Source organism: Canis lupus, chromosome 38, assembly GCF_003254725.2.
Source record: "Canis lupus dingo isolate Sandy chromosome 38, ASM325472v2, whole genome shotgun sequence".
In the NCBI taxonomy this organism is placed as follows: Eukaryota; Metazoa; Chordata; class Mammalia; order Carnivora; family Canidae; genus Canis; species Canis lupus.
This window is the reverse complement of record NC_064280.1, coordinates 18,181,737-18,208,701: the sequence shown is the minus strand read 5'-3', so window position 1 is coordinate 18,208,701 and position 26,965 is coordinate 18,181,737. Positions and strand designations below refer to the sequence as shown.

The following is a 26,965-nucleotide window of genomic DNA, read 5'->3' as shown; positions in this document are numbered from 1 at the left end:
AACCAAAAAACAAAAAAGCTGATTTTTTCAAGTGGAGAACCATTAAAAGAGGTAATCTTTTATTTCAACAAGAAGCATATAAAATATACTCATTAGCTGTTTCTTATAGCAAGGCCTTTTCTTTGAATGTGGAACATTAGCTGTATTTTAGTCATTACTGCACCGTCAAAAGCTGAAACTGAAATATACAATTTCAGTTTTTTCAAAGTGGTAAGGAAACTTAGGTTCCTGCAAAGCAATGGGAGTCCAAAATCCTCCTACATTTCTAGCACTTCCCTCATCTTTTCCACTTGTCATATTATATCTAATTCAGCAGTTTTTTAAAAAAAATTCACCTTCATTAAAGTATTTCTCATAAAAATAACTTTTTATACTCATATTTTATTACTCACTATAACATTAAATTAAAGTATGTAAATACGACATCAAGCAAAATCAGCATAAACAGTTTTAGGATAAATACAGGCTCTTGAAAAGCATGACTCACCCGGTAGGAGCAGACAGGTGTGGGTGCAGAGTGCAAACCATGAATGGAGAGTGGGATGTAGGGATTAAATGCTACGCCTTTTTAAAGAGGAAACTGAGAGGGTTTGTAAATGTGGAAAGCTTCAGTAAAGATCAGGTGTTAAGATTCTGTATAGCATTCATAAGAGGGAAAAACCTTAAAGATCATCTACATTCTCTTGCTCAATTCTTTCATTTTTACATTTGAGGAATTTCAATGAAAACCTGGAAAAGTATGATGGTTTGTCCAAAATTACAAAGTTAAATGAAGAACAGAGTTAGAATTAAAACCCGTGTGTTTTGATTCATAATCAGATAAGTTCTCTTCAGCAGTATTTCCTGTGTTAAAGTTCTAGTCTTCAGAACAAACTACACCCCACTGGTAGGCAGGTTAGCATGTGTACATTCACTCAATAGTTATTGAGCACCCACTGTATGTAACGCACCATGACAATACCCATATCCAGCCTTCTCTGAAGTGTACACAATCCCTTAATCCTTCCATCATTGGGAATGAGGACTACTACTGATTTGAGTGTTTATATTTCCAACATAGTACCCTGTCAGAATATAATAGAATATGTAAATACGAAGACACAACTTTAGGAACTCATTCAAATTACATTTTAATATTTTTATGAATACATTTTAATATTTTTATGAATGATCATAAAATACTTCATCCATCCACTCACTCACAATACTGCAGCTTGTGCTTTACTAAAAATGAAATCTGAGAAGAAGCTAAGAAGAAAAAAAAAAAATCAATCATTAGGTCAGCCAGCTTCTCCTTAGTAAAGTTGGAGAATGTATTACTTTTATAATAAAAATAGCTCCTTTTTTGCCTAATTCTAAAAAGGTGCACAAAACAGTAAGACCAAATGATATAATGTCACTAATTTCCAATTTCTTTTACTTTTTTTTTTTATCCAATTTCTTTTACTTAATCAGTAAGTCTTTACTGACCACCTACAATGTAGCCAGCATTAAGCAAGGCATTGTGGGAAATTACTTTAAAAATAAAATCTGAAATAAGACATTACAGAATTAGCCGGTGATAAACACATTTGTCTAGTTAACAAACACAATAATACAGTCTAGACAAAATATACTAGGCATCCTTGATCAGTTATTCTGTAGAGACAGGGGCCAATTAAGTGAGTCCTTACCATTTCAGAGATAAAGACTAGTGTAAAACTACTGATGCCCTTTAAATTGCAAGTTTACTGTAATTTAAAGAAGACAATCAAAGGAAAATAGGAAATATATTGAAGGGTAGACTGTTGATAGTCTCATTTATGAAATAACAACATATAAATGACTATTAGACACAAGTCCACTGCTCTAGATGGGGAAGAGCTCAAATAGCAATAGAAATGTTAAAACAGGGCACTTCAGCAGCCAAGGCTGAAGTTCATGGAAATCCAGGCAGCTGTATACTTGTGGCAAGAGCCCTAGGCTTCCTTTGGGAACTCTAAATTAAGTTTATCAGTGTTACATTACTCAAGAATTTGCATTTTAATATAAATGCTATCTACTGCATGCAATCCTATCCTTTAGTGAAATTCTAAATGATCTTTTTAAATTCCTATGGTCTCACAAATGAACCCAGGTTTTATGATGGTTTTTCTCAGGGAAAATTTTCTCTGTTTCCCTGTCCATGAAGTCTTTTCAGTGTAGGAACTAACTGAAGCTCTCAAGATGCAAAAAGACCTGGGTAAAAGAGTAGAGGTCACCATTCTCCACGGCAGTAATAACATCCAACATTTCTATTAACTTTAAAGTTTATACATAGTTCTTAGGACTAGATGCCAGTCCTTAGTTATCCTTGCTTTGGAGATGAGAAAGTTGAGCCAGAGAGGTTACAAGCCAGGACATGAACAGATATACAACTTAAAGTACAGTTTTCCTCTATTAAACCACTAAGAGATCCTTGTCTTAGGAATAAAAAATCTTGGGACACCTGGGTGGCTCAGCGGTTTAGCATCTGCCTTCAGCCCAGGGCATCATCCTGGAGTCCCAGGATCGAGTCCCACATCAGGCTCCCTGCATGGAGCCTGCTTCTCCTTTAAAAAAAAAAAAAAAAAAAAAAAAAAAGGAATAAAAAATCTTGTAGTAGGCCTGCCTATAAAAAAATTCTCAGTTATGAAGACTATGTAAGCACATGAGTATGTTATATCGTTAAGTAAATAAATGCATATAAATTCAAACCCACAGAAGGTACAACACACCAAGAGTAAGCCCTAATATAAATTATGGACTTTAGGTGATAATGAAATGTCATTTTAAGTTTACTGACCAGAACAAATGCACCACTCTGGTGCTAGAGGGTGGTAGTGGGGGAGACTGTACACATGTGGGGGCAGGCACTACATGGGAAATCTCTGTATGTTTTTTTTTTTAAGATTTTATTTATTTGACAGAGAGAAAGAGAGAGAGAGTACAAGGAGGGGGAGTGGCAGGTAGAGGGAGAAGCAGACTCCCTGCAGGGCCTGATGTGGGACTTGATCCCAGGACCCTGAAATCATGACCTGAGCTGGAGGCAGATGTTTAAATGACTGAGCCACCTAGGCACCCAGGAAATCTCTGTACCTTCCACTCAAATTTGCTGTGTACCTAAAACTGCTCTAAAAAATAGTCTATGAAAATGCATATAAAACTGTAAAGATATGGGACGCCTGGGTGGCTCAGCGGTTGAGCATCTGCCTTTGGCTCAGGTTGTGATCCCGGAGTCCTGGGATCGAGTCCCACATCAGGTTTCCTGCATGGAGCCTGCTTCTCCTTCTGCCTATGTCTCTGCCTCTCTCTCTCTGTCTCTCATGAATAAATAAAATCTTTAAAAAACAATAAATAAAAATAAATAAAACTGTAAAGATACATGAAAAATAACAGTTTATGCCCTTTTCTCATTCCTTGCCTCCAACTTTTTGAAATATTGCTAACCAGGATAACTTATTTTTTTTAAGGATTTATTTATTAGAGAGAGAGAGAGAGAGAGAGAGAGCGAGCTAGAATGAGCATGAGAAGGGTAGGCAGCAGAAGGAAAAGCAGACTTCTCACTGAGTACAGAGTCTGACATAGGGCTTGATCCCAGGGCTCTGAGTTCATGATCTGAGCTGAAGTCAGATGCTTAAATGACTGAGCTACCCAGGCACCCCTAAACAGGATAATTTAAAATAAAGACACATGTTTCTATGGGTGCTATCTCAAAGTGCTAGGCATTGTTCTAAGTACTCCACACGCATGTTCTCATTTAATCCTCACAACAACTCAGTGAGGCAGGTTCGTTATCCTTACATGCAGATTAGGAAAAGTCAACCAGCAGGCCATGATTCAATACATTCTTACTGAACATGACCCTGTAACAGATATTTTTGTATGTATTATCTCCTTTATATCTTTCAATATGTATTTTGCTAAAAGACAAAAGCTATAATAATATATTAAGATGATATGGAACACTTAATATATATGCAAAATACAGTAATATTGCTAAGGTTACAGAAAAATATAAAACAACTATTTTGAATTTCTGTCCAGTCTTGTGTAATAGGATAACAACTGAGGAGTGTGTGTCAGAAGGGAAAAACAAAGGAAAAACATTTTCCCATAATCATGCCTTCTACTGGCAGGAAACCCAGAAAAACACCATTACAGGATTTGCGTTCCTTCCTCTTTGCAAAGGATAAGAACCGGTGATCAAGAAAAGGAAGTTGTTGGTTGCTAACTGGATATTTTGGGAAGACCCAGGTCACTAGCCATAAACACATTCTGCTTAAATGTTATTCCTTAGTCATTTGGCTAAAATAACTCAGCCATGGCAATCCTTAGTTTATCCTTTGTTAGTTTCTCTGGCATCAAGCAACCAGTCTTCACTTCCAATTGATTACACTTTCTCAAGTTCTCAAAACATAATCTTTAGTAGAGCCATAAAGCTGTGTGGAAATCCAGTCACTTCAGATGGCCCTATCCAACAGCCCCAGGGTTTTCACATTCTATCTAGATAGGTTGTTTGGGAGAATGATGTAGAGGTGAAATATTTACTGAAAACAATGGCAGTACAGTGGGGTCCCTGAAATATTACGGGGTCAGCAGCAGAAGATTTTTGAGTCCCGGTACTGGCTAACCAGGCAAACCAGCAAAAAAGCAATGTCTTCTCACCTTACCAAATCTCAAATGTCCAACCCCCTATGAAGAAGGAGGTTGACTAGAAGGAGGCTGACTAGATCAATCACTTTCAACCCTTTAGGCCACAGAATCCTTTAAAAAAAAAAAAAAAAAAAAATTCATGAAAAAAACCCACTACAGAAAACGGGTAAAATACTGTTAGGGACTTGAAGCCTCCTGCTGGGCCCTTCAAACTTTTCTACCAAGCACTTTAAAGGAGCCAAAGTCCCCTGTGGCTCTAGTATTCTAGAATGTGACTATGCTGTAACAAACTATATTGCAGGTTTCAACATCTATCTTCCAAAGCGGAAATCAAAATTCTGAAAGGAACATGAGCACATCAAATCTGCACTAGAGTAATGCCACTTCCTTTATAATGCTGATGACATTTTCTGTCCTAGGTTGTCTAAAGGCCTTGCTTGTGATAAAGGTCTTTTTTTTTTGAGGGGGTGAGGGGTACCCCCTCAGGGGTCAGAGGGGTCAAGTGATCAAGTGACAATCTGAATCTGTCTCTCTCCTAACCATCTTTCCAATGAAAATTTCCTTAGATCTTGTTTAGCCCTTTATTTGAGGATTAGTCAAGGAGAATGTTCTGAATTTTAGTTTAGTGCATGCAGGAAGACAAGATGTATGTTTGCATGTTATATGTACGTATGTATGTTATGTATTTTTAATCCTATAATGAACAGTAGGACACAGCTGGTACAGAGTGGGGTATCTAAAACTCAGAATGAAGCTTAAGTCTTACTGGTTCGAAAAACCAAAAGACAAGGATTAGGGTAACCACAGCAGCTTAAAATTGAGTGAGAAAATCCTGGAAAACAGTTAACAAGAGGGGTTCAAAACTACATTTAAACTGCCCAAATCTCTTAAACTATATATGTGTGAGACAGCCTTCATGCAGCCCAGCTGCGACTGAAATAACTTGAGATTTCAGGTAGGTAGGTACTGCCTACCACAAAGGAGAGAGTGTAGAGCCTGAGTGTCAGGTTATCTGCCTGCTTAACTAAAAAACTCAACACTCTCCCAAAGAGTAACAGAATCCAGAGTCTTTACTACCTATCCTAACAAGGTCCAATACACAATCCAAAATAATTAGATATATCAACACTGTTTTTTTTTAAATTTTTATTTATTTATGATAGTCACAGAGAGAGAGAGAGAGAGAGAGAGAGAGGCAGAGACACAGGCAGAGGGAGAAGCAGGCTCCATGCACCGGGAGCCCGACGTGGGATTCGATCCCGGGGCTCCAGGATCGTGCCCTGGGCCAAAGGCAGGCGCCAAACCGCTGTGCCACCCAGGGATCCCTAGATATATCAACAAACAAGAAACCAGATCCATACTTAAGAGAGCAGGCAACAGAGTCCAACCTTCAGATTGTCCAAATGCTGGAATCAGTAGATAAGGTTTGTATTTTAAAGCAGCTAAGTAGGGCAGCCCTGGTGGCTTAGCGGCTTAGCAGTTCAGTGCCACCTTCAGCCGTTGAGCCATCCAGGCGTCCCAAGTAAATAAAATCTTAAAAAAAAAAAAAAAAAGGGCAACTAAATAGGGGCACCTGGGTGGCTCAGCTGGCTAACCGATCAACTCTTGGTTTCATCGTTTAGCACAGAGTCTGCTTGAGATTCTCTCTCTCCCTCTCCCCTCAGAGTTTCAGGGTCCTCTTAGACAATACTGAAAAGACAAAGGTGTAAGAAACTGGTATCACAGAAGAAGAAGAAGAGAGAAAGAATGGGCAGAAAATAACCTAGCAGGATAAAAAAAAATTAATATGCTAGGCAAATCCAGCCAAACTGCTGAAAACCAAACTTAAAGAAAAAAATCTAAAAGCAGCCAGAGAAAAGTGAAAAATTATCTACAGGGATACAAAGATATGAAGGACTTTTTTTTAATATTTTATTTATTTATTCATAGAGACACAGAGACACACACAGAGAGAGAGAGAGAGAGAGAGAGAGAGAGAGGCAGAGACACAGGCAGAGGGAGAAGCAGGCTCCACACAGGGAGCCCGACCTGGGACTTGATCCTGGGTCTCCAGGATCACACCCTGGGCTGCAGGTGGTGCCAAACTGCTGCGCCACCGGGGCTGCCCAATATGAAGGACTTCTTACAGAAACAGTAGAGGCAAAAAGATAATGGAAAGGCATTTTTAAATGCTGAAAGATTAGAACAAACAAAAAAACCCTAGTCAACCCAGAATTCTATATCCAGTGAAAATATCCTTTAAGAATAAAGATAAAATAAAAATATTTTCAGATAAATGAGGATCAAGGGTATTTGTCACTAGCAGACTTGCACTATAAGAAACACTTAAAAAAAGAAAGAGAAAGAAAAAGGAATCACTGAATGCTGTACTGTGAGGTATTGACATCAAGCCATGGCACACAACAATTCCCCACTCAGGAGTCTTATATTCACTACGCACTATCAAGCCTCCATGCTTTTACTTATATTATTTCCCAGACCAAGAATGTTCTGATAAGATTGGAAAACCCCTACTTATCCTTCAAGATACAACTAAAATGTCCCATTTGTATAAAATCTTAGTTTCATCCCTTAGCCATTTTGCTTCCATAGCACATTTTTTTTCCTCCAATACTATTTTATACATGCACACACGTATAAAGAGCATCAGTCATACTCCACTTAAGGGTCTTTCCACACAGACTATGAGTTTCACAAAGGTAGAAACCACTGCTTCTTACCCTGTACTCTCAGCATCAAAGAATTCCTGGCATAATATAAAGACTTGAACCAATCGTCAGCAACCACAGGCAATACTTTAAATAAAGCCTTAAACTCATGCACTCATACAAATCACAAAGAGATCAGATTAAGGTAATGCCTGAATAATCTGTTGTCACTTACTAGTTAAGCTATCATTTTCTGAACCACCTGCATTCTCTAATTGATTTAAAGTTAAGTACTAAAAATGCAAACACTCTGCTTGTAGATGAGCTATACTGACATTAATGAACTAAGCTCTAAGTCTTAAAGTGACATATATTAATGATGAGGGACAGGAGATGACAGGCATTTAGTCTTCTCATTTTGATGGCCTTAAGATATACTGACATGACATAATTAGAACCTGTTTTTATACATACACAGGGCATATCAAAATCTTTGCCCTGAGAAAGCCAAGAACGAAAAAATAAATAAAATTTACTTATTTTTATCATTCTCATGACACACCTGTTGAGAGAGACAATAACAAATTCTCACTGATCTTTTACAGATTATAGTCATACATACATACAGTTGCATGTTAAGAGATGGGTGATAAAAAAAATAAACTTTCTTCCATTCTTCCTCAGCACCACTAGTTCTTTTTGCTTCCAAAGAAAGAATTCCATTCATAGGTTTTACAGTCATATAAATTCATAAGAATGGGCCAGTTTCTTCTTAGCTGTTTACCAGGTAAATTTGCTTGGGTTTTTACTGAGATTTAGAGCACTTTTTATACAAGAGATCACCATTTACACAATCTACTACTGACTCATAATGGGGAGAAAATAAAAAAAGCAAGTACTTTAATTTTGGGAATTAAGGAAATTTCCTTCCATTCTTGAATTTCGTCACTACCCAGGACTAACTTAACACCCCTGCTGGAAGCTGGCAGACCTACCATTTCCGCTGCTACAAATTCACACAAAAGAAATAGTTGCAGTGTGAAGGTCAAGGCAGCTAATCATATAATCACTAAGCATTACAGAATTTTTAAAAAGGAGAAAGATAAAATGGGAAAACACAATTAGATTTATTTTCAGTTAATGACATATCATGCTGTTTCAATCTATAAAAAGCAACCTTATCCTACCTTGAGCCAGGAAACAAATATTAATTTACAAAATACCCCAAAGGAGGGGGCACCAGTTGATTTTTTTTAAAATGTGACTGCTAACATTCTGTATCATTGTCTTCTGATTATCCTAACATGTTGAGGTTGTCCACCAACCCCCTCGCACCTTTGTAAAAACAGACTCAGAGAGACTCAGAGATGTTGACATTCCCAAGGATAATTAGCCAGTAAAGTGGCAACAAGATTCAAACACTGGTGTCTTACCTCCAAATACTGTATCTCCTCAAACTTACAATGTGGTCCTCCTCTCTCCCCATCACTTTAAAGTTTCTAAAGTAGGAATGTGGCTTAAAATCTATCATATGATCAGTATAGCGTTACTTTTGCTCTCCCTTGAAATCTTTTAAGGTAATGGTAAATCAATTAATAATATCCTAGCATGGAAAAAATATGTACTAGATGAAAAACAGATTCACAAATACTTATGTGAACTAGTATTATATCATAATTTAGGTTCAAAGTTCAATCTTTGTTTCTGCTTCTATTCTGAAGGACTAATATAATAGAATTAACTTTAGGGGCACCTGGGTGGCTCAGTGGTTGAACATCTGCCTTCAGCTCAGGCCATGATACCAGGGTCCTGGGATCGAGTCCTGCATTGGGCTCCCCGCAAGGAGCCAGCTTCTCCCTCTGCCTATGTCTCTGCTTCTTTCTCTGTGTCTCTCATGAATAAATAAATAAAATCTTTTAAAAAAAAGAATATAAATGTACTTCTATATCCTCATATTTGATAATGATTTTTTTAAAGTGAAGCTATAGGTAGAAAAATTAACCCTTTAATTTCACAAGAAACAAAAGTTCCATGACGGCAAGGACCATAATTTTGTGTCAATTTTGTTTAAAACTGTATACTAAGCACCCAGCTTGGAGCCTGATACAGATCTGTGCTCAGTTTTGTTGAGTGAATAAACGAACAAACAATCTATCAAGGGATTATTACTAATGTGATGATGAACTCTTAAGGATGGGAGAGAAGACTGAAACAGAGAGATACCCTTAATTCCACTGAATATCATACCTCCATCATAATAAGGGGAGCATTATTGTCATGTCATGAAGGGCATGTTGGTTTAATTACACCATCACTCACATTTAGTAAAGGAAGTGGATTCTGGTTAACATTGTAGAGATGTTATTAACTGACATATGTAAATATAATCATAATCTTTCACAAATAAAAGACTTTAAAAACATAAATTCAGGAAATCCAGTGGTAAAAGTATCTAATCACTTCAGCAAACTCTTGATACTTACAAGGTACTGCTAAGAAAGGATTCTCATTCTCCTAGATGCTCTACTCTAATTTACTACTATCAGAAGACTTCCTTGTTAAAACAAGCAAGGCCACCCCCACTGCTGGAGGTAACTTGCATAAAATACACGTGGTTTTTACACGTTCAGCATAAAAATTAACCCTGAGCAAATGAAATTATGGTTTCACTCACTGAAACAAAAACATGAGAAATTACTCGTACCTTTTAATGTTAAATGGTCTCAGGTTGGTGGTGAACTGGCCTTAAGATTAACAGTCCTGGGTAAAATGATGCAGTAACTGAACACCAGCTGGCAAATCCGCAAAAACATCAAACATAAAATTGCAGCATGACCCAGCAATTCTATTTCTGGGTATACACCCAAAAGAAGTAAAAGCAGAAACTCAGAAAGACATCAATACACCATGTTCACAGCAGCATTAGTCACAACGGGCAAAAGGTGTAAGCAACCGAAGTGTCCACTGACAGATGGATAAACAAGAAGGGGTATACACACACAATGAGATATTATTTGGCCTTAGAAAAGGAAGGAAATTCTGACACTTGCTACAATATTGGATGAACCTTGAAAACATGCCAGTCTCAAAAGGACAAACATTATATGATTCTATTTATATGAAATCAAATCCACAAATACGAGTAGTCAAATTCATAAAAAGAAAAAAGAAAGGTTGTTGTCAGGGATTGAGGTGCAGGGGTGATGCAAAGCCTATGTAGGGTTTTCATGTAGGAAGATGAAAACATTTTAAGATGGATGGTGGTGATAGTTTTATAACAACGTAAATCAACTTAATGTTGTAGAACTGTCCAGTTGAAAATGGTTAAACAGTAAATTTTATGTTGTGTGTATTTTAACACAATAAATGAGAAAGATTAATAGCACTGGAATTACTGGATATAGGAAACAGGAAGTAGCGTCTGGACATAAAGAGAGGATTAACTGGAGGATTCTGCAGGAATACGGCTACCACAGGCAGTCACACTGGTAAGTTTAAGCCTCTGAGACTCTCTAGGCAGGAGATACTCATTTGGCCTACTCCTATTCCTTTACCCTGAGGGTTCAGATCACACTGCCTGGCTCACCCTATGACATCAGCACATTTCAAAAGACCTCTTATCTGAACAAGATGTGAAGGAAGGAGTGCCTCCACTCAAACACCTGTCACTGGGACTGAACAGACCTTCAAATTTCAAAGGTGAGTTTAGATAGGCACTCCAGAGAAAATCCTATGAGGCTGATGGCAAGGATTTGTTGTATTCACATGCACACCAGATTCAAGACCAATCATTCACCTCGCTGCATTCTTTTGACCCTTTGGCTTCTTAGGCTTTGAAAAAAAAGGAGTAGGCAAGCTGCGATCTCAAATGAATCCGTTTTTATGTTTTCCTTCCTAAAAATCCACCTAATAGTTGGCAAAGAAACAATAAGATACACCAGTATGAACTCCAAATGGATTAGCTAATCATTTAAGTGCAAAGAATGAAACCAAAAAAATACTAATAGAAAACAGGATGAATTTCCTTATAACTTTGGAGTGCAGAATTTTCTAACCATAATCTAAAATCCAAAAGACCAATCTGACTGAAAAAGAAAAAAAAAAACAGCAAACAAAATTTTGTGTGGCAAAAACCATTGTAAGTAAAACTGAAACACAAATGACAAAGGACGCCTGGATGGCTCAGTGGTTGAGCATGTGCCTTTGGCTCAGGGCGTGATCCCCGAATCCCGAATCCCGGGATCAAGTCCCACATCAGGCTCCCTGCAGGGAGCCTGCTTCTCCCTCTGCTTGTGTCTCTGTCTCTGTGTCTCTCATGAATAAATGAGTAAGATCTTTAAAAAGAAAACAAAAACAGAAAAAAGTCAAAAGGGCTGCCCCAAGGAAGCCCGTACCACGCAGCTAGCAAGGGCTGGGGAACAAGCTTCTGTGGGAAAGGGGGAGAGGGGCTCTCGGAAGAGCTCTCGCCAGAGCCGGAAGAGCTCTCGCCAGAGCCGTAGGCAGGACTATCGCCCCCACTCCGCGCCCCCCCCCCCCAGCTGCACAGGTTCTAATTACAGAATTACAGGCACCTCTTGACATAACTTTTGAACTATCTGGAAAAACACTGGCCAGAAAAAAAAAATGATAAATTTTTTCCTAATGGTGAATAAACAAGGACAGACCCGACTTTCTAAATACTGTGAACATGTGGAGATTAATAAGCGTACACTTCTTGAAACGGAAATCATAAAGAGCTGTCTCTCCTGATCCAGTGAACAATGCTCTTTCATTGAATTTAAGGATTTCAAGCTGATATATCGACAGTATGCAGCTCTCTTCATTGTGGTTGGAGTTAATGGCACAGAGAATGAGATGGCAATTTATGAATTTATCCATAACTTTGTGGAAGTGTTAGATGAGTACTTCAACCGAGTGAGTGAATTAGATATAATGTTTAATTTGGACAAAGTACACATCATTTTGGATGAGATGATGTTAAATGGCTGCATTGTGGAAACAAATCGGGCAAGAATTCTTGCCCCTCTACTCATCCTTGACAAAATGTCAGAAAGCTGAATGATGGCTCTGCCAGACAAGAGCTACTTGTAAGTGAGAATACCATGGAATGAATACCTTTCAACATCTGTAGCCCAAAAAATCTGGAAGACTCTGTATTGCAAAATGGGGTGTCTTCCAAAAACAATTTAAATAGGTGTTTCCCACACTTCCTAAATGGAAAACAAAACTGCACATTAAAATATGGTGTACAAAGAAAACTTTTCTCTGAACTAAGAGACAAGTTTTGTTTTCTAGCCATAAGCATTTTTCTCCCCACTTGTTCAAATTTTGTTGCGTTCTGAGGGTAACTTTTTTGTTCTTTGTTTCTCTTTGTACATTTAATTCCGGACTAGCAGCATGGGAAGAACATGTGACAACTATCAGCCAATAAAATTTTAAACATAGTAAAAAAAAAAAAAAAAAAGAGAGAGAGAGAGAAAACAAAAACAAATGACAAGCTAGAAAAATTATGTGTGACTTACAGTACACGGAGAGGGCTAATCTCCAACATAAAAGCTAAAAAGTCAAAAAAAAGACCAACAACCAGGGACACCTAGGTGACTCGGGTTGAGCATCTGCCTTTGGCTCAGGGCGTGACCCCGGGGTCCTGGGATCAAATCCCACATCTGGCTCCCTGCAGGGAGCCTGCTTCTCCCTCTGCCTATGTTTCTGCCTCTTTCTCTGTGTTTCTCATGAATAAATAAAATCTTAGGAAAAAATATAACAAGTCTCTCTCTCTCTCTCTCTGTGCCTCTCATGAATGAATAAATAAAATCTTTAAAAAATATATAACAAGCGGACAAAAACAGATAACCAAAAACTTCTATGATATAAGGCAAAATATGACCAATCATTATGGAAACCTGAATCATTCTATATTAGTTTTCCCATTACTCACTCCATTTTATATCCCCAAACAAGCAAACAAAAAAACCCCAATTCACTATGTTCTCTTAAAACTACTTTATACCACAGTATATATCGGAAACCAAGTGGCCTACTTCTTTGCCTAAGAATGGCCTCACTGGGGAAATCATAGTACATCTATTATTTGAATTTCTGAAAGCCTTCTGTTTTATGGCTGCTCATTTCACAGGCATCTACACAATTACCATGTAACCTAAGATCCTAAGAAGTAAACAAAACAAAACAAAACAAAACATGGAAATAGTAAGCTAACAAGCATTTTAATTCAGAGAGAAGCTTATATTTCATAGTAACACTTCAAATGCTAAGGTATATCAGAATGGATAGAAGTTCATAATCCTCCGATACATATGCTAACAACTAGTGAGGAACAGGTCAGAAATATACAGCTACTAAAATAAAAATTATAAAATTAGGTCACTGGTGATTTTTCTATGATTTTTAATATATTACAATACCTTGTTTAAAATTTGGGTAATAAAATGATCTGCCCAAGATGAGCACCACTCGGGACGCGGCAACAAGTCAGAATTCACCATTGATTTTGGGGAAAAGAACTGTATACAAAACAAATCTTTCAAATACAACACTGTTATATTAGCTATGCAATACTGTAATATTGTCCCATTCCAGGCACTGATAATATCAGTGTATGGAAAGGACAAGTAGAAATCAAAATTTTGAGTATGCACCCTTCCCGGCTCAAAACACATTGAGTGTGTGTGTGTGTGTGTGTGTGTGTGTGTGTGTGTGGCCAGGGGTGGGAGTTGCCACCCTTTTCCTCCCCTTCTCTGTACTCAATAAGCAATTATTTTATTAAGCTGTACCACTGAAGGATCTACCTTCCTATTTAACTTTATAGCACATATTAAGCACTGTAGTTCTCAGGGGCTAGCCTACCATGCTGGTCCACCGGCTGTTTTTATAAATAAAGGTTTATTGGAACACAGTCAATACTTATTTATATATTGTCCATGGCTGCTTTCATACCTTAATGGCAGAGCTGAGTAGCTGTGACAGTCTCTGCCTGAACCTTCCAGGATTAGCAGACTATGGCTGACCCCTTGCCTGGTTTTGTAAATAAAGTTTTGCTGGAACACAGCCATTCATTCATTTACATACTGTCTAGGACTGTTTTCATACTATAATGGCAAAGTTGAGTAGTTACAACAGAGTGTATGGCCTGAAAAGTAAATACAAAAATATTTACTATCCAGACCTTAACACAAAAGATTTGCTGATAAATGAACATTGCATTCCTGATAAGATTTAACTGCTCAACAAACACCTCACCAGATTCTCTGAAATAACGGAAAGGAGTTTAAAGACCAGCTTGACCTGAACTTCCTCAACGATCATTCTTAACATTTATTTCATTTTAAAAACTCTACAGCTTCAGGGCAGCCTGGGTGGCTCAGTGGTTTAGTGCCACCTTCAGCCCAGGGCATCATCCTGGAGACCTGGGATCAAGCCCCACATCGGGCTCCCTGCATGGAGCCTGCTTCTCCCTCTGCCTGTCTCTGCCTCTCTCTCTCTGTATCTCTCATGAATAAATAAATAAAATCTTTAAAAAACACACACACACAACAACAACAACAAAACTCTACAGCTTCAGATGGTGATTTCTAGGTAGCAATGTCCAGGTAGCAGTGCAAATGGTCCATCTAAAATGCCTTTTGTGAGCTATCACACATAAAGTATTAATATCTGCATGTAATTAAAGTAGAATTGCTCTTAGTTGCTTGAAGTAGAATGTATGCATCACTGTAGTTCATTAATATTTGGACACAAGCTGGAATTTAAAAATTTCGGATTTAAATAATCAAATTTAAGAGCAACATTCTGGAAATCAACAGACCTCTGCTAAACCAACAAAGGAGATCTGTGTTGTCACTATCCTGGTTTTCATGTTTAGACAGACTAAATAAAATGCTTCACTACAGAGACATTTTGAAAGGTGTATTATACATCTCAGTTACACAAGAATACAACTTCCAGTGGACATACCCACTTAGCTGCTCCATAAACATCTCCAACAGCTTATCTTCTACCCAACCTACTCCTTGTTCCTCTATACCCCCCTCTTAATGAGACTAATCTCCATTTGGTCACCAAAGCCATACCTGGGAGCACATAAATTTCTCCTTTCTCACCAAGTTCTGCTTCTTTACCTCTGCATATGTCTCATCTTTGCCCTCTCCCTTTCATCCTTCTCATCACTGCAATAGTTTAGGACATAACGATTTTTTGCTAGACAATTTGGATAGTCTTCTGGTATTTGTGCACCTTGCCAGGCTCCTCTCACAACTATCCTTCAGAAAGCAGTTAAGTGTCAGAAAACGTTGCCAGGAAGCCTTGAAACCTGGTTGCACTAAATCTACAAAAGGAGGAGGTGGGAGGCAGCCAGAGAAAGAGCATTCACAAAAAGTAAATCTGAGTGAGTGGGACATGGGAGCTGTCAGGCAAGTCAGAATGGTTAGAATGTTGGATGAGAGATGAGGTGAGGAAAAAGCCTTAAGCAGTAGATCTTTGCAAGTTTCAAACTATAATTCCATTTCCTACTTTTCCTCACATGCTAGGCCAACCAAAAAAATCTGCTACCATTGACAGTATTCAGAAGAAGAAAAAGTACAAGTCTCATGTGTCAACTTCCCCATGGCAATGCCTGCTGAATGGTAGCTGTGTTCAAAAACTGAAATATAAAAAGTTCTTAAGCCAGAGACTTTAATTAACCCCTCTTACTTTTTAAGTTCTATTTCAAAAAGCTACTTCATTCTCTAAACCTTTCCGCCTGAATCTTCCCCCACTAATCAAATGTTATGTTTCTCTCTGGGGTCTCCCAACGATCTATACTTCTCTCTTGGCTCTCACTGTTTTTTCACTATGAATGTCTGATAATCATGGTGGCCAAATGTAAATTTTCTAATGCAGACTTGAGTATCTCAACTGTGAATAACCTAAAGTCACCCAATGTTACGTTTGTGTTCCTAAAGTGCCAAAAAGCACTGGCATAGAGAAGAAATGATACTGAGAAGACCAAACTTGCTCTTCACTTTTGTATCTTTAGATGGTTCCAATGAAGAAGGAACCTAGGAGCTCCAAGAATGGGATATGGAACCATGTTTGGTTTATGGCTACTTCTCATCCCAAAGAATCCACAGTCTAGATCCATACACATTTAAAACAGCTTCAGAGGAGCTACTGGGATTCTATAATATTTCTGGTATTAAAAAAGTAAAAGCTAATTTAGGGCCAGAAAGCAAGGAAGAATAAATGTATTTAATAGTGGATATGGTCACTCACCTGTCGAATTGACATGGTACAGAGAATATACAGAAAGATGAAGGAACAGTCTGTGGTGTCATCCCCCAGCAGATTTCGATGAGACAGTCCTTGGATATAGGAAAGGGGGGTGAAAGGCAGTTTTGCCACCACTCTACCATCAAATCTAAAAAGGAAAAAACAAAGAATTGTTATTTTTGGAAGACTGACAAGCTTCTTAGTTCCAGGGAAGAATCTGAGACAGAAATAGAACTCTTAAGTCCCTTGATCTCTAAAACACAAAGAGTAAGTAATATTCTAAAAAGAGACCTAAAGAACAAGGATGTAAGGAAGGGCCTAGATTTTTCCATCAATCTTTTTCTAAACTGATTCTTAATTCTTTCAGTATCAGAACCCCTTAACACTCTGAAAAATTAATGAGATGCCTACATTATTTAAAGGTTATAGTTATCAATATTAACTGCTTTATAAATTAAAACTGAGGAATGTTAAAATATTTATTAAATTATTTAAAAGGTAGCAATAAATTCATTATATGTTAAGACAAATATTTTTATGAAAAATAACTATCTTTTCCAAAACAAAAAAGAATTTAGTGAGAAGAAAGGCTTTTTTTTTCTTTAGGCAAATGTCTTTAATGTTTTCCTTAATAGAATATTGCTGGATTCTCATAGCTGCTTCATGATTCAGGCTGGTGCAATAATGTATATTATGAAGCCCTGAAGCCTCTGGGAAATTCCACTTTACACTAAAAAGATAGTAAGAATAAAAAAGGAAAATAACATCTCAGAATTATTTTGGCAGTAATGTTTATCTCAAGGACTTACTAAGAGTCTCAAAAAGCTCCAGGGATCCCCAGACTATACTTAGAGAATCACTGTTTTAAACTATGGCACCAATAAGTATTTAAGAACCCTTTTTTTCCAAGACTCAGAGACTCCCAATACACACCTTAAACAGGCTAAACACTTCTGAATAGAAATTCATGGAATATATAGTGGTGAATGAAAAAAGTAGATTCTTAAAATGCACACACAATACTCTTGAGATAACTTTTAACATACTGTTAGTGTTTGAAAGTTTTTTTTTTTTACTTCTAAATTAGAAAGGAAAATTTTTTTTAAAGATTTTATTTATTTATTCATAGAGATGCAGGGAGAGAGAAAGAGAGAAAGAGAGAAAGAGAGAGAGAGAGAGAGAGAGAGAGAGAGGCAGAGACACAAGCAGGCTCCATGCAGAGAGCCTGACGCGGGACTCGACCCAGGGTCTCCAGATCACGCCCTGGGCTGCAGGCGGCACCAAATCGCTGCACCACCAGGGCTGCCCGGAAAAAATGTTTCTAAAAGAGAAAAACTTAGAAAAAAGCTATAAGAAAATGCATATCAGCATTTATGTTGAAGTGCTGAGGATGTTAGCTTCTTTCATATTTTTCTATAAATAAGTAGTATCAGTCAATAACAAAAATCATAAAAATTAATGTGATTAAAGATAGTGATATTTTACATTAGAGAAATATATGACTGTATCAGCTAAATTATCCAAATAAAGTCTCTAATTCCAGTTAAAATAGCCAGAAAATTCCCTCTTAGAAAAACACTTGGGGGGGCTTGGGTTGCTGTTGGTTTAGAGTCCGACTCTTGATTTCAGCTCAGGTCAGTTGTGAGATCAAGCCCCAGGTTGGGCTCCATGCTCAGCAGGGTCTGCTACAGATTCTCTCTCTCTCTCTCTCTCTCCCTTTCCCGCTGCCTGTCCCCCACGTGCTCTCTAAATACATACATACATACATAAACAAAATCTTAAAAAGAAAAAAGAAAAACATCCAGAAGCCTGGCTGGCTCAGTCAGTGGAGTGTGAGACTCTTGATCTCAGGGTTGAGTCCGAGCCCCACCTTGGGTATGGAACTTACTTAAATAAAAATTAATACACACACACGCACACACACACACACACACACACACATATAAAGGAAAATGCTTGGTATACAAAATGTTTCTAGGGAGGGGAAAAAGAGAACTAGCAATACCTCTTTGTTTCCGGGGGAAAAAAAAATCCCTAAACACCCAGATCAACTACTTTGGTTCTAAAAAACTTCTTAGACAACTGTGCTGCCAAGAATATAGAAGAGAGTGAATTTGATACCTTCTATATGTATGACTGTCCACTTACTACTTCCAACTGCCTTCCTAGTGCATATTTATACAGGGAAAGGCTCAATCATGAAGTGACTTTACTTGTATACGACAAAAGTATTTAAAGATCTGCTTGAAATAATCACTGTCATTCTCTTCCACTAGCTTCACAAAAGCAAAACAAAAATAATAGCTTTTTCAGGGGAAGATATTCCCATTTTCTCACAAGTATTAGGTGCAGTTGCCCCAATATTTTCTGGTTATACGCTATACACAACATGCTGCTCTAGGTATGCCACTCTGACCGTCCTACTGCACAGTTAGACTATAGGAAGGGATGGAACAGATATAAGCTGTCTATCCCCCCTTATTGCTAACATACAAACCCAATAAATTCACTTTATGTAGTCATTTTATTTTCTGTCATTTTCAACTTGAAATTATAACCAAAAAGCAAAACCAAAAATAAAACCTTTTTAGAATCAATAAACAAATTCAGTAAAGTTTCAGGATATAAAATCAACATACAAAAATCATTCTATGCATTTCTATACACTAAAAATGAGCTATCTGAAAAAGAAATAAAGAAACTAATCCTATTTATAATAGCATCAACAAAAATAAAATATTTAGGAATAAATTTAACCAAGGAGATAAAAGATCTGTACAATGAACACTCTGACACATTGATGAAATACGTTGAAAAAGACACAAATAAATGGAAAGATATCTGTGTTCATAGATTCGAAGAGTTGATATTATTAAAATGTCTATACTAACCAAAGCTAGCTAGCTATTTATTTTATTTATTTATTTATTTATTTATTTATTTATTTATTTATTTATTTATTTTTAAGATTTTATTTATTCATCACACACACACACACACACACAGAGTGGCAGAGACACAGGCAGAGGGAGAAGCAGGATAAAAATTAACTCAAAATGAATGAAGAACTTAAACATAAGACCCAAAAAGGTAAAATTCCTAGGAAAAAACACAGAAAAAAGTTCCCTGACATTAGCTAGGACTTTCTTGTATATGACAGCAGAAGCACATGCAGCAAAAATCAACTATATTAAATGAAAAAGCTTCCATATAGCAAAAGAAATAAGCAACAAAATGAAAAGGCAATCTATGGAATGGGAGAAAAAAGCATGTAAACCATGTATCTGATTAAAGGGTTAATATCCAAAATATAAGAAACTCAAAACTCAACAGTAAAAAAAAAAAAAAAATCTGATTTTTATTTTTATTTATTTTTATTTTTTTATGATAGTCACACACAGAGAGAGAGAGAGAGAGAGAGAGAGGCAGAGAGAGACACAGGCAGAGGGAGAGAGAGAAGCAGGCTCCATGCACCGGGAGCCCGACGCGGGACTCGATCCTGGGTCTCCAGGATCACGCCCTGGGCCAAAGGCAGGCGCTAAACCGCTGCGCCACCCAGGGATCCCAACAATCTGATTTTTAAAAGGGCAGAAGATCTCCATAGACATTTTCCTCAATAAGGTATACAAATGGGCAAGTACAAGAAAAGGTACTCAACATCACTAATCACCAAGGAATTATAAATCAAATTCACAATGAGGTATCAATTCACTTCTGTAAGAATGGCTATCATCAAAAAGACAAGAGATAACAAATGCTGGCAAAGATGTAGAGAAAAGGGAATCCATGTACAGTGTTGGTAGGAATGTAAGCTGATGCAGCCACTATGGAAAATACAATGGAAGTTCCTCAAAAATAAAATAAAAATATAACTACCATATGATTCAGCCATTCCACTTCTGGGTATAAATCCAAAATAAATGAAATAAATTCCTATCTCAAAGAGATATCTGTACTTCATGTTCATCATAGCATTAATCACAACAGCCAAGACAAGAAAACAATCTAAGTGTCCACCTACAAATGAATGAATAAAGCAAATGTGAGATAGATATATACACATTTACACAATAGAATGCTACTTAGCCACAAAAGGGAAGGAAATCCTGCCATTTATAACAACAGAATAAACCTTGAGAGCGTTATGCTTAGTGAAATAAGCACAGACAGAGACCAAAATAATATGATATCACTTAGCTATGAGATCTAAAAAAAATGAACTCATGGAAACAGAGTGAGATTGGTGGTTGGGAGACGCTGGGGGATGGGAAAAATAGGAAAATGTTGGTCAAAGGATACAAACTGGGCAGCCCGGGATCCCTGGGTTGCGCAGTGGTTTGGCGCCTGCCTTTGGCCCAGGGCACGATCCTGGAGACCCAGGATCGAATCCCACATCAGGCTCCCGGTGCATGGAGCCTGTTTCTCCCTCTGCCTATGTCTCTCCCCCCCCCCCCCCCCGACTATCATAAATAAATAAAAATTAAAAAAAAAAACAAAAAAACAAAACAAAACAAAACTGGGCAGCCCGATGGCTTAGCGGTTTAGCGCTGCCTTCAGTCCAGGGCGTGATCCTGGAGACCCAGGATAGAGTCCCATGTTGGGCTCCCTGCATGGAGCCTGCTTCTCCCTCTGCCTGTGTCTCTACCTCTCTCTCTCTCTCTCTGTGTCTCCCATGAATAAATAAATAAAATCTTAAAAAAAAAAAAAAAGATACAAGCTTCCAGTTATAAAATGAGTAAGTTCTGCGTATCTAATGTACAGTCTGGTGATTATAGTCAACAATATTGTATTATATACTTTAAGTTGCTAAAGCAGTAAATCTTAAATGTTCTCACTGCCACAACAAAGTTATAACTATATGAGGTTACGGATGTGTGAACTAACCTTACTGTAGTAATCATTTCACTCGATGTGTATCAATTCACTACATGTAAATCACGTGTGTACACATACATAAACAATGTTATATATTATATGTCAGTTATATCTCAATAAAGCTGAAAAAAATATTTAGAGAAAAAAAGGAAAACTATTTATGTCCTATAAGTTATTCATTTCTGTGTATCTACTATGCATGACACCTTAAGCCAGCCATAAATATGAAAAAAAAACTTCCATGAATTCTTATTTTTATTTATTCTTTATTTATTTTTAAGATTGTATTTATTTATTCATGAGAAACAGAGAGAGAGGCAGAGACACAGGCAGAGGGAGAACCCCAGGCTCCATGCAGGGAGCCCGATGTGGGACTCGATCCCAGGACCCAGGGATCACGCCCTGAGCTGAAGGCAAATGCTCAATCTCTGAGCCACCCAGGCGTCCCAAATTCTTAATTTTAATGAATTGATTTTTCTAGGAGACTTGAAGATCATCACAGGAATAGCTAAGTGAAGTGGTATCTAGCCTAATAAAGAAGAGTCAGTGAACAAAAGGGAAAGGTACAAAGAGAGAGATAGCTTATAAATATCATTATACCTCAGTAGATTATTTCTTTCAGTACACTTACTCTGTGGTTCCAGAAGGCAGGACCATGACTCATGAGTATGGGAAGGTCCAGTAAAAGGAATTACTTTCAAACCCTAAAAACTACTCAATAAATGCATGTTATTTCAGAAATCACCAGATTCCTCATTGTTGGAAATAACTGAACAAAGGAGGGAAAATTACCTGTTAGAGGTATTTTTTTTTAAGATTTATTTACTTATTCATGAGAGATACTGAGAGAGAGGCAGAGACACATGCAGAGGCAGAAGCAGGCTCTATGTGGGGAGCCTGATGAGAGACTCGATCCTGGGACTCCAGGATCACACCCTGAGCTGAAGACAGATGCTCAACCTCTGAGTCACCAAGGCGTCCTATGCTAGAGGTATTAGTGAGGGGATTTTTGTACTGGGCCAGAAGTTGTGTATTAAATGACTTTTCAGGGATCCCTGGGTGGCGCAGCGGTTTAGCGCCTGCCTTTGGCCCGGGGCGCGATCCTGGAGACCCGAGATCGAATCCCACGTCGGGCTTCCGGTGCATGGAGCCTGCTTCTCCCTCTGCCTGTGTCTCTGCCCCTCTCTCTCTCTCTGTGTGACTATCATAAATAAATAAAAATTATTAAAAAAAAAAAGTTAAATGACTTTTCAGATCTCTTCTAATTTTAAGATTGTTTCTTTTCAAAAGATTTTATTTATTCATGAGAGACAGACAGTGAGAAAGAGAGAGAGGCAGAGACACAGGCAAAGGGAGAAGCAGGCTTCATGCTGGGAGCCTGATGTGGGACTCGATCCTGGGACTCCTGGATCACTCCCCGGGCCGAAGGCCGGCACTAAACCGCTGAGCCACCCAGGGATCCCTAAGATTGTTAATATTTCAACTTTATGGAAATGATCCAGGATGAAAGAAATAAATAGCTCAAAGCAGGGCCTCCTATTGCTTCTTTGGAAATCTGGAAACTCCAGTCCTTTCCATCTTAATCAAACCTCAGGCTTTTTTCTTAAAATCTGCCAGCTGTCAACAAATTTTAAGATTAAAAGGTATATTAGAGATAGTGTATCCCATTCTACAATAAACAGATGATTAAGGTGAAATGCAGAGAAATTATGTTAAAAACCGAAAAATATAATCATAATACGTACTAGAATTTTCATTTCATATGCCAGCTTATAAAAAACAGAGATATAGGGATCCCTGGGTGGCGCAGCGGTTTGGCGCCTGCCTTTGGCCCAGGGCGTGATCCTGGAGACCGGGGATCGAATCCCACGTCAGGCTCCCTGCATGGAGCTTCTTCTCCCTCTGCCTATGTCTCTGCCTCTCTCTCACTCTCTCTGTGACTATCATAAATAAATTAAAAAAAAAAAAAAAGATGTTATTTAAAAAAAAAAACAACAGAGATACAGACTTTAAGGTCCTCACGGTCTTAGACAGAATAGTAATATATTTTTATTTTTTAAAGATTTTTGTTTGTTTGAAAGAGAGAGCACACCAGCAGGGGGAGGGGCAGAGGGAAAAGCAGATTCCCTACTGAGTCAGGGGGCCTGACGTAGGGGCTCAATCCCAGGACCCTGAGATCATGAAATGAGCTGAAGGCAGCCACTTAACTGAATGAGCTACCCAGGCACCCCATTAATATATTTTTTAAAATGCACAGGCACAATGACCAGAGCAAAAACATGACTTAGAGCCCAACAATTGTGCTCCTTGGCATCTATTCAAAGGAGTCGAAAACTCATGTGCACACAAAAACCTGCACACGGGTGTTTAAAGCAGCTTTAATCATAATTGCCAAAACCTGGAAGTAATCCAGATATAAATGGATAAACAAACTGGTATATCCAGACAATGAAATATTATTCAATGCTATAAAGAAATGAGCTATTGGCCATGAAGAGATGGAGGAACTCTAAATGGATATTACTAAGTGAAGGAAGCCAATCTGAAAAGGCTACATACTGTATGAGTCAAACTATATGACATTCTGAAAAAGTCAATACTATGGAGACAGCAAAAAGATCAGTGGTAAAAAAAAAAAACATAAAAAAAAAAAAGATCAGTGGTTGCCAGGAGTCCGGGTGGTAGGAGAGAAAGGAATGAATTGGCGGAGCAGAGAATTTTTAAAACAGTTAAATTACTCTGTTTGATACTATAATGATGGATACATGCCATTAACATTTGTCCAGACTCACTGAATGTACACCAAGCGTGATCTCTAATGTAAACTGTGGACTTTGGTGGTTGATGTGTCAGTGTAGGTTCACCAATTGTAAAAATGCACCACTTGGGCAAGGGAGGTCGCTGATAGCAAGGGGTAGAAGGTATATAGGAAATCTCTATCTTCCTCTCAATTTTTCTGTAAACCCAAATCTGCTCTAAAAAAAAAAAAAGGCTTATTAAAAAATTAATACAGCACTTAAATTAATAGTAAAACACTTATATTACATGAACTTCCACCAGTATTGCAAAGCAAAATAAGTAAAAAGCTACTGTTGTCAGTGTTCTGAATAAGAATGTTGACAAAAAGAAAATAGTGTCCTTAAGAACTAAGAACAGTCTTCCTTCTTGCCAATAGTAGCCTTCTATAAGAAGTTTGAATATAATGAAGATTTTCATGTCATTTTCTTCCTAAAGACATTGTATTTGATTTCTTTGATGTCTATGGCTTAAAGAAAAGGCATCTAATATTTTATCTTGTACTACTGAACTGCATAAATAGGCATTTCAATATTGGTGTAAGACTTAAAAATGTAATCACCAAGTAGTTGCTAGGTAATTATACAATATATGTTTTTCAGATATGGCCCTTGACTCAAGAGATTTAAGAGTGGAGAAATAAAACGGAAATACATAAGATATCATGGAACACACAAGAGATTGCCATTCAGTGTTAGATGGCTCACTTGAGTGACGATGCTATGAAAACTGCAGAGAAAACCCACGGGGCCTCCGCTGATGAGGGAAGTGCTCTGACCCCCACATGAGCTTGTATATAGCTTTGAAAACTATCAAAGCAGCAATATGGCTATTATATTTGGTTGCCATCTTTATTTGGCTTTCTTTAGTATTTCATTATGAAGTATTTAACCCTCTCTGGTTGTTCTAATTCAATTCAGCTTAGACCTAGGGAGGAGAAGAAGGCAGCAGAGAAGAAAGGAGGGAGGGGAAATTTGGAAAGAATGAAACCAAGTCATTTGTCTGATCATATATGATTATCTATCTAGAAAATCAGAGAACCAAATTAAAACCTATTAGAGTTTAGCAAGATGGTCAGTTACAAAATAACAAAAATTGGTAACCTACTTTTGTACCACTAGCAATGAGCTAGAAGATATAAAATACATGCAAAACCTATTTGAAAATAAACTACAAAAGTTATAAGATAGACTTAGCAGAAACACCATGTTCCTAGATGGGAATATTAAAAATTATAAAAGTGTTTAAGATTTTAAAATTAACATATAAATCAAATATCATCAACATATAATCAAAAACTTAAGTCAAAACTTGAATGGGATTATCTTAGGGGAAACTGACACATTCTAAAATTCCCATGAAGGAATGTGTGTCTCAAGGGGTGCCTGGGTGGCTCAGTTGGTTAAACATCTGCCTTCGGCTCAGGTCATGATCCCAGGGTCCTGGGATCGAGCCCCACATCAGGTTCCCTGCTCAGTGGGGAGCCTGCTTCTCCCTGTCCCTCTGCCCTTCCCTCTCCTCCTTCAGCTTATGCTTGCTTGCCCTCTCTCTCTCTCAAATAAATCTTGGAAGGAAGGAAGGAAGAAAGGAAGGAAGGAAGGAAGGAAGGAAGGAAGGAAGGAAGGAAGGAAGGAAGGAAGGAAAAGAATTGAAAAGTGAAATGAAACAAAACGAAAAGACTGACTCAGGAACAGTGAGCAGTGCAGTTAGAACACAATAGTTTGTAGACAGTAAAAACAAAGTCGAAGAACAGGCTGGAGCCAACACATGGAATGCCATGAAAGCCAGGTTAAAGAGTTTGGACTTAAATCAGTAGTCAGAGTGGCACAATGCAACATAAGGACTTGAGTAGAGACACATGAGTTATAGCCCAGCTCAACGTTTTCTAGCTTTAAGACTTTGGGCAAGTTAAATAACTTGGGAGTCTCATATTCTCATCAGTATAATAAAGACTATAATCCTCATTTCAGAAGGTTGTTAAGATTACAAAGGCAACATATATAAAGGCCAACAGTGGCCAACAGACTTCCTGTTCCATCAGTAGCAAATGTGGTTATTAGACAACGGGTAACATGCTTTTGGGGACAGTTAACTTACTGCTGCAGTGACAGGAGGCACCCGAGGATGGAGAGCAGCTAGGAAGCTACTGGCATGCCCAAGGTCAAGCGGTAATAGCAGAGTGGAAAGGCAATGAGCTGAAACCCGGATGAGAGCTGGTGCAGCATGGATGAAGAGGAGGGAGAGGAGGGAAGTAGGGAGGAAGGGTAGGAGGAAGGTAGGAGGAAGGGTAGGATGGGCAGATGGATGGATGACTAGATAGACACAAAGAGTTGAATAAACAGGAACTCTTAACTGATGGAACAGAGGACTGACAATGTTAGAGATAACTCAGTGTCTAACGTTACACTTGGGGCAGGGTAGATACACAAGAAACGTGTGCTGAAAGGAAGAGGGGGGTAAGCAATAAAGCTTTCAATTCCAGGTTAGCAGAAATGAGCACCACTGAAAGACACAGAAGTATCAAGAAGAGTGTGGCTTTGGCAGAGAACGTGATGAGTTCCAAGTAAGCCTCAAAAATAACGTAAAGAGAAATAAGTCTCTCTGATGCTCAGGGACAGACAGGCATGTTCCGCAGCCCAAGGAAAAGGCAAAATATAGCTGGGGTAGGGTGTTATTACTATAAAACTTCTCTCTCTAAGAGAGCTCTATAATGGATCTTCTACAAA

At 38.0% G+C, this 26,965-nt stretch overlaps 1 protein-coding gene and 1 pseudogene across 4 annotated transcripts in view; one reads left to right on the top strand and one right to left on the bottom strand.

Annotated features, from left to right (window-relative positions):
* TMCO1 (transmembrane and coiled-coil domains 1) overlaps positions 1-26,965 on the bottom strand; it is a 51,137-nt gene that overhangs the window by 791 nt on the left and 23,381 nt on the right. For 2 of the 4 annotated variants that reach the window (XM_025420924.3, XM_025420925.3), the window contains one exon: positions 16,572-16,716. In XM_025420924.3, the coding sequence (XP_025276709.1) occupies positions 16,572-16,716 (145 nt within the window). Of the gene's footprint in view, positions 1-4,665; positions 4,765-16,571; positions 16,717-26,965 lie in introns of all 4 variants that reach the window. The other 2 variants (XR_007409063.1, XR_007409064.1) reach the window with 2 other exon arrangements.
* Positions 11,867-12,559, top strand: LOC112643085 (AP-4 complex subunit sigma-1-like; annotated as a pseudogene).